Source organism: Dermacentor variabilis, unplaced genomic scaffold, assembly GCF_050947875.1.
Source record: "Dermacentor variabilis isolate Ectoservices unplaced genomic scaffold, ASM5094787v1 scaffold_12, whole genome shotgun sequence".
Classification (NCBI taxonomy): Eukaryota; Metazoa; Arthropoda; class Arachnida; order Ixodida; family Ixodidae; genus Dermacentor; species Dermacentor variabilis.
In genome coordinates, this window is record NW_027460280.1 from 33,396,483 (window position 1) to 33,412,201 (window position 15,719).

A 15,719-nucleotide genomic window follows, 5' to 3' on the forward strand; every position below is an offset into this window, starting at 1 on the left:
ACACTTGCGTTACGGTCTCAGCGCCTGGATTATTGTCAAGGCTAATTTTGCATCATTAAAGACAGAAAAATAACTAACATGAACCAAATTTTCGAAGGCTATATCAGTGGCGTCTGGGCGAACGAGAGAGGAACTCGCAGGAGCGGAGAGCAACGTTAAAAAAACGGCGGTATAAAAAGTTTAATCACGTATGCGTTTTAAAACACGCGTTGCAATGTACCGACGATCAGCGGCGTCTGGTAGACCCCTAGACCCGCGACAGTTAAGGGCGAAGCAACGCATGGCATCGATCGAGTGGATCACACGGTTGGGAAGCCGAGGGGGATGAGCGACGCCAGAGAATTGCAGCAAGCGCCGGCACGCGGCAGCCATGGACAAGCGCAGGAGCAGCTCCTATGCGAGACAGCTGTACTTCAGCTGAGGGCGTGGAAACCACGTGGCCATGCGAGCGTGGCGCTGCCTTATAAACACAGTCGCCCATTGGCCGCTGCGCTTCGGAAATGGCTCGGCGCGTGTGCGAGCGACAAGAGCGCGTTCGGGAAAGCTCGGCAAGGTTCGGGCCCGGTCGGAGCGAATGGGTGAGCGCGTGACGTCTCGCGACGTCAGTTTGTTTGCGGGTGCGCTCGCGAGAGGGCTTCGTTCTCGCGCGTTCCAAACCGTCACGATCGCTGCGTCGGCCACGGAGGCTGCCTTCTTTTTTCGCCCATATTTCTTCGCGAGTGTGATCGCTTTGGTTTGGATTAACTATGAGCATCCACACGTTGCTGCAAGCTGCTGAATACATCGAACGGCGAGAGCGGGGTAAGTGCGTCTTGTGGAACCTAACCGATCTACTTTCTGCTCTGCTGCCGATCTCCGGAGGGCACACGTTCGCTTCCAACATGGACGCCAACCGTTTTTTGATCAGCTGATTTTGACACGGGGCGTGTGTGCCTACGAATTTGGCCTCCTGATGGTCAGAATTTTTCTTCTCTCGTTTTTTTCTTGCAGAAGCCGAGCATGGCTATGCGTCCACTATGCCGATTCCTGTCGATCTCCCGAAGAAGAAGGTGAAGGCGAAGAAGACTCAAGGGAACAGGTCAGCAGCGCTCGGCGATGTTTACCTGCTCGCCCATCTTAGAGATCGCGTGACGGAACGCGTGGCCATTGCTCCTAGCCCCCTTCGTTGCATTTGCTTGACGAGAGCGCGGTGGCATCCGCGTCCACAAGGTAGCGAATCAATAGCAGCGAGCCCGGCGCGACTGCGCTTCCGATGCTATCGGCACCTAAAATGACGCTCGCGCCCGTAGCAACACGGCCTGCGCTTATTTGCAGCGGCCGCCAGCCGGCTGCGAGTAGTTGTCGCCTGTGCTTAGGCGCCGAAAAATTGAGCGTTCGTCCCTGCTATTCGCACGGTCCTCTAACGCTATCGTAAGCCTAAATGTCATTAGACCCCGATTTCGCTAGGGTTAGCGGCTCGGCCCAAATCGCTGACGTTGAGGCCGGACCTCCAAAATGAGCGCGCGTCGTTGCGGCGAGTGGGGCGGGCGTCGAGCCCTGTTCCAGCCGCGATGCGCAGATGTGTGCTTTGAGCGCCGACGGCGCTGGTTGCTTACCGCTGGATCACATGCCGTCGTGCCAGCTGATCAGCCATTACAGCATGAGCTTGGAACGCAGTGACGTGAGTGCAGTTTGCGCTTTTAGAACGAACGGGGTTGGCGGCGGTCGTGAGGGAAACATTACGCTATTTGTTAGGCAGCACTCAATCGGCTTTGCACACTCTCCGCGTTGTGTTTTGGGAATGCAAAAGTAAAGCGTGCATGAATGGACTCTGATGTTAGCGTTTAGTTCAGAGAGCCGTACTTGTAACTCTCTTTTACATTCCTCTTTCGCAGAACCACTCATAACGAGCTGGAGAAAAACAGGTGAGACCAACTTTGTGCTCCGTGTTTGTCCTTTAGCAACCGTTATGCCCCTCACTCAAGAATTCAGTGCTACAAGTTAGCTTCAATATATGTGATTGTGATTGTATTTGCCAGAAAAGTGTTTTGTGCAATGTACTATATTTGCCGACACGAGGTTCAGTGACCTTCAATTGGCAGCTTCTCGCGTCTTTCTGACTCCTTCAAGCTTTTGGTTAAGGGTCAACTACTGCGTGTCAGTCGTGGAAAGCGCTGCCGGTTTGACATCGATTAGAGTGCACTGACGGCCGCATGTTGTTTTTATCGACTTGGAGGCTTGTTTTTATTGGCGCGCGCGTATTACGGATTCCGCTGTCGTTCCAGAGCCGCGTGTGCTCCTTCCCGTTGAATGGCCAAGTCGTGGAGGAGGGAGGGCCTCGCCGGCGGCGTCGTGCGCTTGGTTTGGCGCCAAATTTCGTGCCTCCGTGCGCGCTCGAAAGCGCCCAGCATACTAACCGATTCGGGTAGGCAGTGACCGCTCGCCACCGTAGTCGACCTTCAGGGCGAGCCTTTTGCGTCGGCGCACCGAGGCGCTTGGGGGTGGGGAAGCGCGAATGACGGTTATGTCGTGTACGGCGCGAGCCGGGAATGTTGCTCTATTTTTAAGCCCTTGCCCGCGGCGTTCGTGGGCAGTCATACGTCAGTCGAGCGTGCAGGTGTCCCGGCCTAGTGCCAGGAGCGAGCGGCCCGCGGTCGGGCGACGGCCACGCGCGTCTGACCTGGCCACTGTCGCCAAACCGTGAGGCTCTCGAGGTGCGCGTCAAGCCAGCTGTGCGCGGCTTTTGGGCCGGCGGCGCGCGAAACGCCGCGTGCTAAGCGACGGGCAAGCTCCATCGATCGCCGCCGCTCTCCCTGCGCCGGCCGCCGACGTTTCTCGCGACGCACAAATGCACTCCGCGTGCACGCAGTAACACGCTCTAGATCGATGCTATCAATTATTGCGGCATACAGGCTTTATGTCGGCTCAGCCCCGCCAGCCGCCGTTTCAAGGGCGTCCCCGCCTGTGCGTGCATGCCGATGCGCTGGCGAGAAGCCGACGGCGCGCGCTGCTTCCGCTGCAGCAACGATGGCCTGTTGTAGCAGGCCGGCGTCCTCCTGTTTGCACGTCGCAGCCGGCACGGCGATGCGTGCGGCATGTCGTCGCTGCGTTGGTGTTTGCTCCGCTGTCACTATCTCCGCCGACATTGCATTGAGACTCTGGTAAATCAGCTAAGTGAATGTTCGCAATAGCAGTGCAAAGAAAGCCACCCTGTGCCAGATGGCTGTAGATTCTCAGCACTGGTGTTTTTCTAATGCATGCCGTAAGCAGTGCCCAATGTGAGGGTCATCGAGGGCCGACGTTCCCCATCTATTGTAATGTGTTAACCTCGAGAATTGTCTGCGAAGGACTTACTTGTACTTAAACGTGTGCTTGCACGCTCGAGGCCTTGCCATATTGAGTATTATTTTCCATTTTCACATGGATGATTGCTTTCGCCGAGGACTCGTTCTTTCGTGCTTTGTAAGAATGCTTCTTCAATCTTAAGAACGTTTGAGTGGGAGTGCACGCGTATAATTTATTTATTTAGCTAGAAAATACTGCAGGCCAAGGAGTGGCCCAAGCAGGAGTAAAACTTAGTCGCATTGGCGTCTTACGCTGTTTAGGTTGCAAACGCAGCTCCGTTCGGCCGTATCCATTCTATTACCCACGTACAGAACTTGTCAGTTCTCGCCCGCGCAATGAATCCGTGTTCTCTGCATATCAACACTATCTTTTCGCGGTGCAAATTTTGAGTGGTCAGTGACCGGTCCTGCTCGATAATGCTCTTGTATACGAAACTCATTTATTGTAGCCTTCGTCAACAGACTGCGTTTGCCGGGGGCGGCTGGTTCACTTCTGCCAAGAATCAGAGCAAGGGAACACTCCTCAGGTCTTTGGCAGTACCGTGACGTCAGCCGGCACCTCTAAACAGTGCAGGTTGAGTGCGTGACTTGTGATGAAGGCAGGTCTCATCTCCTCTGTAGCGCAATCACTGGATGTCTCCCAACTCGGTCACCCGTGCAGTTTTTCCTTGGGAGCCGCTGCCTCTGTTCTTCAGCATCGTCTCGAGATGTCACGAGCTGAACGTTAAGGACGGCCACTTCGTGTTTTCGTTGCTTCACTCGACTCCCCACGCCGTGTTTCTCCATTTATCGTTTTTGCGTTGCCGGTTCATTGTTCAGCTTCGCGTGTGCTGCGCTAGTGCTGACACGTAGCTGGCGTCGTACGCGAGAAAGCCAGTGATCCGTGTGCTCGAGCACGGATCATTGCCCGTGTACCTCAGCCCAGCTGAGCAAGACGCGGGGTGAATGACATTATCAAAAGAAGCGCGTCGAATACTCGAGCACTCAATACTACTAAAGTAGAAGTACTAAACTAAGGACGAAAGCGAAGGGCAGATGAGGGGTCAATACGCTATGATCTACGCAGCTCGTGCAACACGTTCGGAAATGCATTATACCACTCGCGCTAGCTTTGTCGCTGTGTTGTCCGGCATGAAGTCGCGGTATCTGCTCACGGTCGCTGCGCATTCCGATCGGAGCGGAATGCGAAGACGCCCGTCGGCCGACACTTCGGTGCACAGGGAAGAAGCCCGGGTAGGGACATTATTAGTCCGGAGCGCTCCACTTCGACGTCACTCTCAGCCATGCGCTGCTTTGGGACGTAAATTGTGAAATGCTTAAGGTTGGGCTGACGCGTTTAACTTCGTAGCACTAAATGTGGACGAAAACTTGCGTCGCTCTTTTCTGAAAAAAAGTAGCTCAAAACTTCCACTGTTCAAAGGCTACGCCAGTGCTGACGTTTCCATAGTTTCTACCTTCTTGAAGCTCGCATGCAGCAGAGGCCGTGTTCACACACACACACACACACACACACACACACACACACACACACACACACACACACACACACACACACACACACACACACACACACACACACACACACACACACACACACACACACACACACACACACACACACACACACACACACACACACACACACAAAGGAAACGAGCTTTTCAGATGTGACGTTGGACATTGCTTAGCGAAGGTGGCCAGACAATGGTAAACTGCAGTTATTAAGGAAAAGCTTTGTGAATTTGGCTCCAGAAGTTCAACGGGCACTACAGCGTTCCTCTTATAGGCGGCCGGTACTTGGGGCAGCTGTGAGGAGGGAAAACGCGATAAGAATCGCCCAAACTCGGAATGATTCGTTTTTTCTAGGCAACACTTTTTCCGTCTAGGATTAAACGAGCGGCAACTCCTGGCTCTTATAGCGATGCCTTCCACTCGATCCCATGGCTCTGACAACTGACGAAGCGTGAAAAGGAATAACATCGGAAAAGGCATCGCTACAAAATCGCGCCACTGATCACTATACAAGAGCATTCCCTCATAATCACGTAAATTTAACCTTTTCTATAAACAGTCCGTACCCTGATAGAAATACGTTCTTCGGCAGATGTCCTTAACTAAACAGGTCGGTCATATATTGCGCGGCCAGTAGTACCGAGGAACTGCTTCACTAATGCATAGTGAACACAATTAGAAAGAATAGTTTTGCCTCATATATTGCTCATATTTTTGTAAAGAAAAAACAAAACGTAATAAGACTAGTAAGTGGTTTCGGAACCTCGGAATAGGAAATTATTCCCGTCGTGGGTGCACATCATGGAATTCTTCGGTGCATTGTTGCGGTAATGCACACATGAGATCTGCATTCTACTCCCAATTCTAGGCTGCCTCCTTAAGTGCTTACATGCACGATGATGCTTAAATAGCTGTCACAAGTGCAAGACTTGCAAAAGCAGAAAGGTGGTCTTGTGAAGGTTCCTCAAACAGATGTTTGGCAGAAGTGGTGACTTAGATAGTTACTCATGTGAACCTTCAGATGACTAGAATGCACTTGGTAAAGATGACAGATTATGCTTATGCTCACGGATATCACATAAGTGCATTCTGTGCACTTATGTATATTGCAATGTTTTCATTATGATAATTTCAAACGATTTTACTGTAACTATTAATGCCTGCAAGCACTTACTGTTATTTTCTTGCATTGCATTATTTCCTGCACCAATAGCTACGCTTGGGGAATTAATCATTTATGTTGCTGAATGTCCCAAAGATCCTGTACCTGGGCTATGAGTAAACAACACCATTGTGGAGGGCTTCAAATATTGTTTTCTTTAACATGTTCAGTTTTCAAAAACTGTCTGTCCTTACACTGACGTTTCAAACAAGATGCACCCTCATTGTATGCTTGATCCAGCCCATGCAGCGTGTTAGTTTTTTTTCTCTATGATAACGTTGTTTAACTATGGTCAGTTCGAAGACGCACTCACACGTTCACCGCACTCGTTCATGTTTTAGCTTTGATCAGGATACTTAAGTACTAAAATGCTAAAGTAATTGCTGCAATAATGCCTAGAAATTTATTAAAAGTAGCTTGTGAAAAAGAAAAGTTGCTGCCATTTAGCAATAACAAAATAGATGCTTATTGTATCATGTATTAATCATGAACATCTCTGATCGAATTCACAAAGCTTTTCGTTCGTCAGCGTTATTTGCCATTGGCCAGTTGTCTTCACTAATATGTCCCGCATCAGAACTGGCTGGAATTCTTTCTTACAAACAATTCTAGAGTAAGACATTTTTGTAAATACGGGCCCCGATGTCCTTTGGCGCCTTTATTGACTGCGCCTGGCCTGAAGCGGCAGAGCTTGTTGCCAGGCAACCTCGTACCGCGTGTTTGCAGTTGTGGGAGCTCCTCGTGCTCGCGAGTCATTCACGCCCTGGCCGCGTGATTGGCCTGCCACCTATCGCCAAGCGTTCTCATGCACGCCGCCAGCAGCTCATTTAGCCAATGTCGATGCAGTGAGCGCGCGCCGCAGCGTTTTCATTGCCGTTTACACGATGACAGTCTCGGCCAACGAAAATAGCCTTCCACTGCTGCTCGAAATCGGGGGGGGGGGGGGGGGACAAGAGTTCTTCGTTCCTACGTGCTCTTTGCCGTTGGTCGGCGACCTTCGCTAATGTGTCCATCAAGCTTGGCTAGAATTTGCTGTTACGAACAATGCTAACGTAAGAAATTGTCAAGGTGGAGTACAGTGAAAAATGAGCCTGTGTCGATCTGCAGCGCGACTGAGCCGACCGTCGGTGTTCCATTCCGGTTTCCACGTCGACGCGCCTCTTGTGACGAGCATCCGACTTCGCTCGCGCCACGCGCTGTCTCTATAGCTGGCTCTGTTCAAGTGCATCGCTTTGGCTCGGCGGGCGCCGCTACTCTTGTGTCTCCTGATGCTTGGTTGTGTGAAGCTAGAACGCACGCTTGGCGAAATGCGGCTTTACAACTATAGTGTCCCTATATGCTCCCGCATACAGGAACACTATCGACAACTAGCCGAATACGCTACCTGTGTGCTGCTCTGAAAGGGCTGCAGTGTGTGCTCCAATTGTGTCGGTGTTCCGAACAAACATCTTATTTCAACTGTCTGTTGCGGTACCGAAATCTGTTGGTATACGGAGAGCGTCGATAGGCAGATTGCGCTCGTCGTTGCTGGCCTTTTTCGCTTTAGTGCGACCGCTTCTCTATACTGTTCTGCATTCGGCCTCACGCTTGTTCATGGTCTGCTCATAAATCTTGCGTTGATGCATTTGTCGCTGAACGTGCCATCAAGCATAAGAAAGTATAAGGAATGGTTTGGGCTAGGCGTGTGAACGCCCGATAGGCCTTCGTCACGTAGCAACAACGTCATAAAATTACCTCTAACTCATCGTAAATTTAGCGCGTGGTTTGCCTGTTCCTTTATTAAGTGAATCTTGCGAAGAATACCGGAAAAGATCTTGCGCATGTGCTCACGTTTACAAGCCTTCGACCGTTGTCGAAAGGAGAACGTTAAGCCTAGTCGCATCTGCGCGAAAACTGCACCTCCGAAAGTTTTCAAGCGTGTGATATGCATTCCTAGCCGTGTGGTATCAAAGCTCATGTTGCATCGTTAAACATGGCAGAAAGGCGCTACAAAACGCCGTCTTCCGGTTGGCTGTTTACGGCTGCCAACTGCGACGTGATGAATTGCAGCGAATGTCCATGGTGGGCGACCCTCTTCAGCCGTTAAACCAATCAACGCATCCAAAATTACGAGCGTAAAGTTGCCACCTGGCAGTTACCGGCACTTTCGTCCGCCGCGTCTTTTTCAAAGCACGCTCTTATTTCCGTTTATTTACTTTTTTCTCTCTTTACGGTGTTTCGTTACAACTGTTAGTGGATAGGCGGTTAATGTCATTAAATATAATATCTCACCAGTCGGGCCTTGTTGCCGGCCTCTGTGCATTAACGATTTTTTTTGTGTGTGCGTGCGTGTGTGTGCGTGCGTGTGTGTGTGTGTGTGTGTGATTGCGTGACTAATGTCACGTGTTTGGCTGTGAGACGACAGATGCAGTTGGTACGAACTTCACGCACTGTGCGGGCTTCCACCACTGGACCGTTCTCAGCAGTGGTTGGTGCAGCGAGTAAAGCCACAATTTACCTTTTCCAGTGCTGTCCTTTAATACCACCGATGGCTATCATGAGTTGCGGTCTCCCTAACGCCGGTCAATAAGGAATCGCTTACGTAAGAAGTTTTGTGAACACGAGTCGAGATTCGCTGAATGTTTCTCACTATACGTTCCAATTGACGCTGTATAGGTCAAGTACTTTATCTAGTGTATTAGCGGTTTGCCTTTGGGACGCGTGCTGCATGGAGATGTAGATGTCGAAAGTTGTAATATTAATGTCAATGTTCCCAGAAAAGGCTGAATCTTAATTGCGCACTGTTCTGCCAGTATAAAACAGCGAAACACTTGTCGGCTTGGAACACTTCTTTTGCCAGGACTTTAGGACATAAATACGTAACACGAATGCTGTCGTGTATTTCGGTCTCAAATACTATCTTTGGCGCTGTTTTACAGCGAAGCTGTATATCGCTAGCCGATTCGTCCGTCTGTCGGTCGCCTGTACGCCGAAAACTCTTCCGGCGCAACCCCATGCGCATGCACTGAAAAGAGAGTGAAAAAGAGAGGCGCGCGATTAGCCAACACCACCTAGATAGCGCGAGGTCTGTTAATGTTTACTCCGATCCACGACGTCACGCCACCTGGCCCGAACTTTCCATTGACAAGGCTGGCGTGATGAAAGCGGTGACGTCAAAATCACTGCTGCTTACTCGGGAACATCCCCATTAGATTCTATTGCAATCGGGCCAGGTAACATGACGTCATGGATCGGAGTGAAAAGGCCTTGTGCTATCTAGTTGGTATTGGATTAGCTGCCCCAGTAGTGACGTCGCTGCTCTCCGTCGTAGCCGAGCGCGCGCGCAGTAGTTTCTCTCCGGCTCCGAAATCGGTAGGCCACGCGTCATGCGTGCTCCTTAGGAGCAGGCAACTTTCGATCAGGTATACGCCGCATGCAGAACCGGGAACGAGCTCGTCTACGCCGTGCCGATGCTGCAGCCCGGACACAGGAACAGGCTGATACAGCCGAGCGCAAGCAGCAACTGCGTACCGAGGATCCGGCAGCCTACCAAGCCGTCGTTTAATGAACCGTCAAGATTAACCCACTGATAAACACCGGGGCCGTACGTTTCAGCTTCTCTGGTTAACCATCTGTACGGAGTGCTTGGGCGGTGACTTTTTTTGGAACAAGTTCGCTGACCGACAAGCCCAACTACAGATCGCTACAATATCTCGGCCCTAACCATTGGCAAGCGCTATATTGGCCCATACTAGCGCAGAGTTTAATTTGCGGGCCGAATTGCCTTTTTGGCCGTAAGTGTTTGTTATTGACCGGGCGCCTTCGCTAACAACATGACCGACGTCCCGATTGGCTGGTATCGGCCGAACAGTTGTATAGCGCAAGAACTTTTTTCTGAAAACAGATCCGGTTGGCCCACGCTTATTTCCCAGGCTTCAAGGAAATTATGTCGCTTCACAAATCCCGCGCCCCTCAAAGCTCTATAGTGTCGACAGTTCATTGGGCTAGAAATTTGCGCAAGGGGAGGTCACGCATTCGACAGTTTTGTCTAAATGAATATCTGCGTGACTGGTTTTTACTAGGTACCAGGTATTGATTTGATGCGTTCAGACTGGGGCGGTTATCGAAGGGGAGGGGATGTTCATTCGCTCACGCACGCGCATACGCTTCTATCGGATGGCAGAGGGGACTGATGACGCGTTTCCTTTCTCGTTTGGTGTAGTCTTGATACGGGCGTTAGTATTGCTGTTGTAGAACGTTATAAAGTGTTAAGGATATCTTAGATTGTGCGCCGTAAGAACACTGGATTTAGACTAATTTTAATATATAAGCGACAGTACATTACATAATACGTAAGTGAATTTATACGGTGCGACACATTTTACGAAACTGAATAAATTACTATAGAATCGCCTATCAACTTCTCGAGACAGCAGTTTACAGGAAGATGGAGGTTTGAAGTTTGGTTAGTAGTACTTGAACACGGAACGTTGCTGAAGCCATAGTTTCGACAAGGGCGCTTGTCTTCAGTCGGGGAAGCAACTGCTTTACGTCAACTGCGTTTTATATACGCATAGTTCACTCTTTCCAACTTTCAATAGGGGAGGAGGAGGAGAATAAGCCGGTGCGGGGTGCGGGCTTGGTAATGTTAACGAAAAAGTGAGAGAGAAAAGAAACTTCGCTATGTGACAATAAGCTCGCTCGAAAGTTTACTGATGAAATTACAAACACATTCCATGACTTGGCACAGCCTACAGGTGCATCTCGGTAACTGAAGAGGGGGTTGCATAGTCTGTGTAAGCTGAATCGTTTGGTCATCCCTTTCTTGAGGAGGTCATGGTCGTTTCACTTGACATTGGTCCGTTAGTATACAGCTGCCACGTTGTCGTGTTTAGAGCGTGTTTGTATACCTTCCAGTCGAGGTGGCTGCGTCGATGGACTTTCCTTCTCAGCAAGGCAGTGCTTTACTTGCTGACCATCACCAGTGGTGCTGCCTTTTGTGTCGCGACCGTACCCACCGCTGTGAGCGATAGATAGGTCACACCAAGAGAGCCTTTGCATCTTGCCTTGAGCTGAGGCTCGCCTGGCGTAGGGCGGTATCCTTGATGGAAAGCCAGCGGCCCACGGTGGACGGCGCAAACGCACTGTTGGGCGCACCGCACCCGCGCTCGGGTGAGCATATGTGCACTATTTATGTGTTTGTGAATGGTGCAGCGGTCGTGCTAAAAGCTGGTGCACGTTACATGCTTCCCGATCCCACAATATTCGCTGCCGTGCGCGATACCGAAACAAGTGTCGGTAGGTTATTGCCATTTGCCGAGGTGGCTATTCCATATGTCGTGATTGCTCGTCTTGCTGCTCCGAGTTCGATCCGCGACCGCATGTGCCGCGTTTTGAAGGGAATGAAACGTGAAATTAAAAGTGTCTGCTAACTGGAATACGTGTTCTGATCATGTTTGTATCTACAGATGCTCTGATCCTCTCATGTGCCTGTCGGTTTTGAGACGCCAAACCATCTCGTGTGAGGAATAATACGCGCGCACACTGCAGAAACGAGGCCCGCTGCTTTGCCAGGGTGCGTCCGTTGGAGCGCGGGTTATCCGCGGCAATGAAGTGCAACCTCTGATCGCGAGCGTACAGAGAAACTGCTGGAGCCTTGCCGGGTCGCACGGGCGCATGGAAGCTGGCTTCGTGACAGATGCTCGGCGACGACTGACAGCGCAGCGTCCCAGATTCGAGAACTCGTCCCGGACCGACCTCTTGCGCAAGGCGGCGGCCGTTCTTCCTCGTGGCCCGCTTCGATGTCGGCTTCCGGGTCGTAGCGGAGAAAGTCCGCGGCAGTCTTCCCCGGCGCGAGGGCACAATAAGGGCTCGGTGTCAGACCCTCGGTCGTCGAGAGTGTTTCTCCGAGACCTGATGTCTCAACTCCCCACCCGCCTACTTCGTCTAGCGCCCTCTTCATGAGGCCAGCTGATTCGGCATATTCGACAGTGCTCTTCACATCAACAGCAGCTTCCAACTGCTCACCGCGCAGAGCACGCACAGGGAACGTGTGCACATAGCGTGTTTGACCTATGGAAGCGATGTTGCGCGCATATTTTCGTTCCATAGCCAGACCTGTTACAACAGAGCGTACAGAGTAGCCGTTCTTTCCCGGGAAAGATCGCGCGTTTCCGTCCATGCACTCGATCTAGCGAATATTTTGTCCTTGTGACTGCATGGCCTCCCTATAGGCTTAATAGATGTCTTTCTGGCGCTATTTGTTTCACGATGGCAAGAAGCAAAGCGCTAAGTTAGCGTCGACGAGAGGAGTGACATATGACGAGCACGATGCTGAGAACCAGCTCGATCCTGGACTCCAGAAAAGACATTCTTACGCAGTTACGTTATTACGTTCTTAGCAGTTCGCGACTGGTTTTAGCAGATGTGGTCGCAGACGATACACTGTTGCGACTCGCAGCAGTATATATAGTTGGGCGTAGCGCTGAGCTTTCGGAGGGATACTTAAAATACTGGTGCCAGGTTTTGCGCTCCCTGCCGAGTGCGATGTACGCGAAAGACGAGCGGTGAGCGTGCACGATTGCGTGTCGCGCGCATTCCCTTGACAGGCCCGTGACGCGCAGTGAGAAATGGCCATTCTTTCCCCGTCGGCGGTCGCTCGGCACAGCCGGGAAGAACGTGTCTCTAGTTGACCCCCCCTGTCGTTTAGCGCGCTGCTCCAATTGCTGCTGCTGCCCTTTTTGGCGCGTGTGACGAGGAAATAAATGAATAAATAAAAGCTGCGCTTCGCTACTCTGCACTTGACCCGAACTGACTTTTATTTTGCGAGGAGCGTTGACTCCCGGACGCCGCCTGCGCTGCTGTCGTTCACAGCGGGCGTTTTACGGGTACGTTGACACCTCGCAACGCGCTGCGCTTCGCGTTCGTCGTTGCTCGGAGCACTCCAACATCCCTGCGCTCCCTCCGCGCAGGTTGTGGATAATCTTGCAGTCGAGTCAGAACTGCACAATAACGCTTACCGATAAACCATACCTACTTCGACTCTGCGTCTATATATCAGGGCAGCCGTTCCTTGCTGGCTACGAATCGGTCTGAGCGGGGATGAGTAAATAGGGAAATGTTTTGTTTGCCGCTTTCTTTATGACGATCTCGCTGCAAGCCGTATTCATTAGTACGCCTCACGGTTGATTATATATATATAGCCCGAAAGGAGTTCCTACACACAATTTCGCTCTCGCCAGTCGTCGTCGAACTTGGAAGTAATGAGGGCAACCGTATGTGCCTGCCTCGACTGTCGCCGAGTTTCGGCGACAGTCGAGCGGATTTGCATATAGATGCAGCCTCCGCCACGACAGGAAACGCGGCCGCGCCTTTAGAGAGCAGTGCCGAGGTGGTAACCGGATGCCTTGCGCTATTGCGGCGCGGTCTCGGCGTATTGCAAGAAGTGCGACAAGTTATCTCGACGACAACTGTAGTCGCGTTCGGCATTGGTTTCACAAGGTTTCAAGGCACCGCTTGGCATGTAACGACCACAACCGCTGGAGAGGAGGAGGTCGCATGTGTAGTCGGAGAGTCAGTTCTGTCCTTCTACTTTTGGGCAAATTCGCATTTGTCCCCCTTTTACAAAATGTTCTGAATTTACTTCATTTACGCTTACATTTCTGACAACATATGCGAAACGTTTGAGTCTTCAGATTGCATGGTTTCTATGTTTGAATGCTAAGCTACTTCGTGATGGTTGTGCTAGCGTTTTCCTTTCGTTGCTATCCGTCTGTCGTAAACTTCTACAACAAACAACATGTATTTAAGATGTCGCTCTTCTCATAAGTCTGATTCGTGTATCAGACCCTTTGTCGTTCAGTGGTGGACATTAATTAACCGTTCCACCGGAAGGCCCAGCTTAAATTTTTGTCATTCCGGAGTTTGTAAGCGCAGCAGTGAGGCTCGTTTTGCTTCCCTTTCGTGGCGCTCTGCTTCGAACAGGTTAAATGTGACACACTAGTCCAAAGAGGACGTTAACAAAATGCGAGCATCAAAGGCCGTGCATTGAGAAGAAGCGTTTCGGTCAAGAAGTATCGGCCAGGCTGGCGGGCCATTGTTCGTCCCGACGCAGCGCTGTTTGGCGCGCCGTCACGCACACACGCCCGCTGCGAGCGAACCTGTTCCCCCTGACGTCAGCATGGCGAGCGGAGCGCGTTGCCTGCGACCGCGGCACGGCGGGGATGCGAGCCGCGCGGCTTGGCGGCCTCGCGTGGCGCGGGCGACGGGCGTCTTCTCACCGACGTGACGAGAAGCTGGTCGCGGCTGGTGCTGGCCGTATATCCCACAGTGTGCCCGAGATGAACGAGCCACCGCCGTCGTCCTCGGTTTCAGTGCCGTGCCGGCCGCCGGCGCTTCCTGCACGGCATTGTTCGGTGGCGTGGGAGGCCTCGACGACGTTGTTTGGGATCCATGAGGAGAACGCACATCGAGTGCATTTCCCTGGTTGATGCCCCCATCTATACCCATGCATGGCGACGACATTTTGTTCGAATTGTGCGACAATTTTGTTGCCATGTTGCTGCCTGTTGTTCACGGGGAGGGGGAGACTAGTCAAGCTGCCGTTATGCAGCTTTTCTCCTGCCACCCCCACCGCTTTGTGTACATCAGTGTACTTATGTGGGAGATGAAGAATAAACTTCAAAATAAAATCGACTTAGACGCACCTTATGCCGCATTTCGTCAGCATTCAAACGTTTGGGCGCCCGGTATGCGCTTGATTGAAAGCCCTTGTGCCGAAATTCATTCAAGCGTTTTTCTAATATGCTTAACGTCGGAAACAATCAATAGGTAAGAAATAACACGTTGCTAGGGTCATAAATGATACTTTTCGCGGCCGATACAGTTAGGGACACTAAAGAAAAAGAAGCTGAGTTTTAGTAAATTCGTTCTAGAATACCGAAAAAGGCACTCTTAGCCGCCCTTCTGTCTTGATAAACCAGAAAAGACGCACAAACGAGAAAGGATGCCGCGCCTTGAAGTTTGACGATTTTGACGACGTCTGCTCGGGCATGCTGGTTGATTTTCTCTCGGTAAATATCGATAACAAGGGAGCCGCAGATTGCACATAGCAAGCTTCGAGAACCGTGGCTGCACCGCAACTGCTCAAATAGGAGGGAATACATTGAAATTCCCATGACAACGCACTGACGTACCGGCGCTGGAGTTTCGGCGCGAATAATTAAAAAAAAAAACATAAATAAGAAAAGGGAACTTCAGGCTTAATTTTCTATACTGTAATCGTTATGTTTTTACTGCATAATGAACAAAAATAAGTTATGAATTACGTATTATGTAAAAATTATGTAGGGGCGTGGCCAAATATTCGAAATTTCGAGTGCGAATCGATCGGTCCCTACTATTTGGTTCGAGAATTCGCCCTTCGAAGTTGCAGAATATTTCTCTCGAATATATCAGGTACAAAAATACACTCCCGAGGGAGACAGAACGATGGAACGAGAGAGCACTGCACCGATTGATTCCACGCTGCAGGATATGTCGTGCGGCGGTTGCGCAGGGAGGACACCAGTTCATGTGTGCGCGAACGGGGCAGATAATTTCTGCTCAGTAAGTTCCGGCCATTCAACAAGACTGGCTCGCTTTTATGAAGGGGATATACGAATTCCTTCCGATTTAATGTTTGGCCAGTCTGACCATGTTTGCATACCTTGAAACAAGGCGCGATGCTGTAGAATTACTTCTAT

The 15,719-nt window shown here is 51.0% G+C and overlaps 1 protein-coding gene across 1 annotated transcript in view; it reads left to right on the plus strand.

The window, feature by feature from the left end:
• The first annotated feature begins 524 nt into the window (after positions 1 to 524).
• Positions 525 to 15,719, plus strand: part of LOC142566043 (max dimerization protein 1-like) — a 97,712-nt gene continuing 82,517 nt past the window's right edge. Inside the window, exons 1-3 of the mRNA XM_075676753.1 lie at positions 525 to 801; positions 991 to 1,078; positions 1,875 to 1,904. Of these exons, the coding sequence (XP_075532868.1) occupies positions 747 to 801; positions 991 to 1,078; positions 1,875 to 1,904 (173 nt within the window). The 5' untranslated portion in view covers positions 525 to 746. The remainder of the gene's footprint in view (positions 802 to 990; positions 1,079 to 1,874; positions 1,905 to 15,719) is intronic.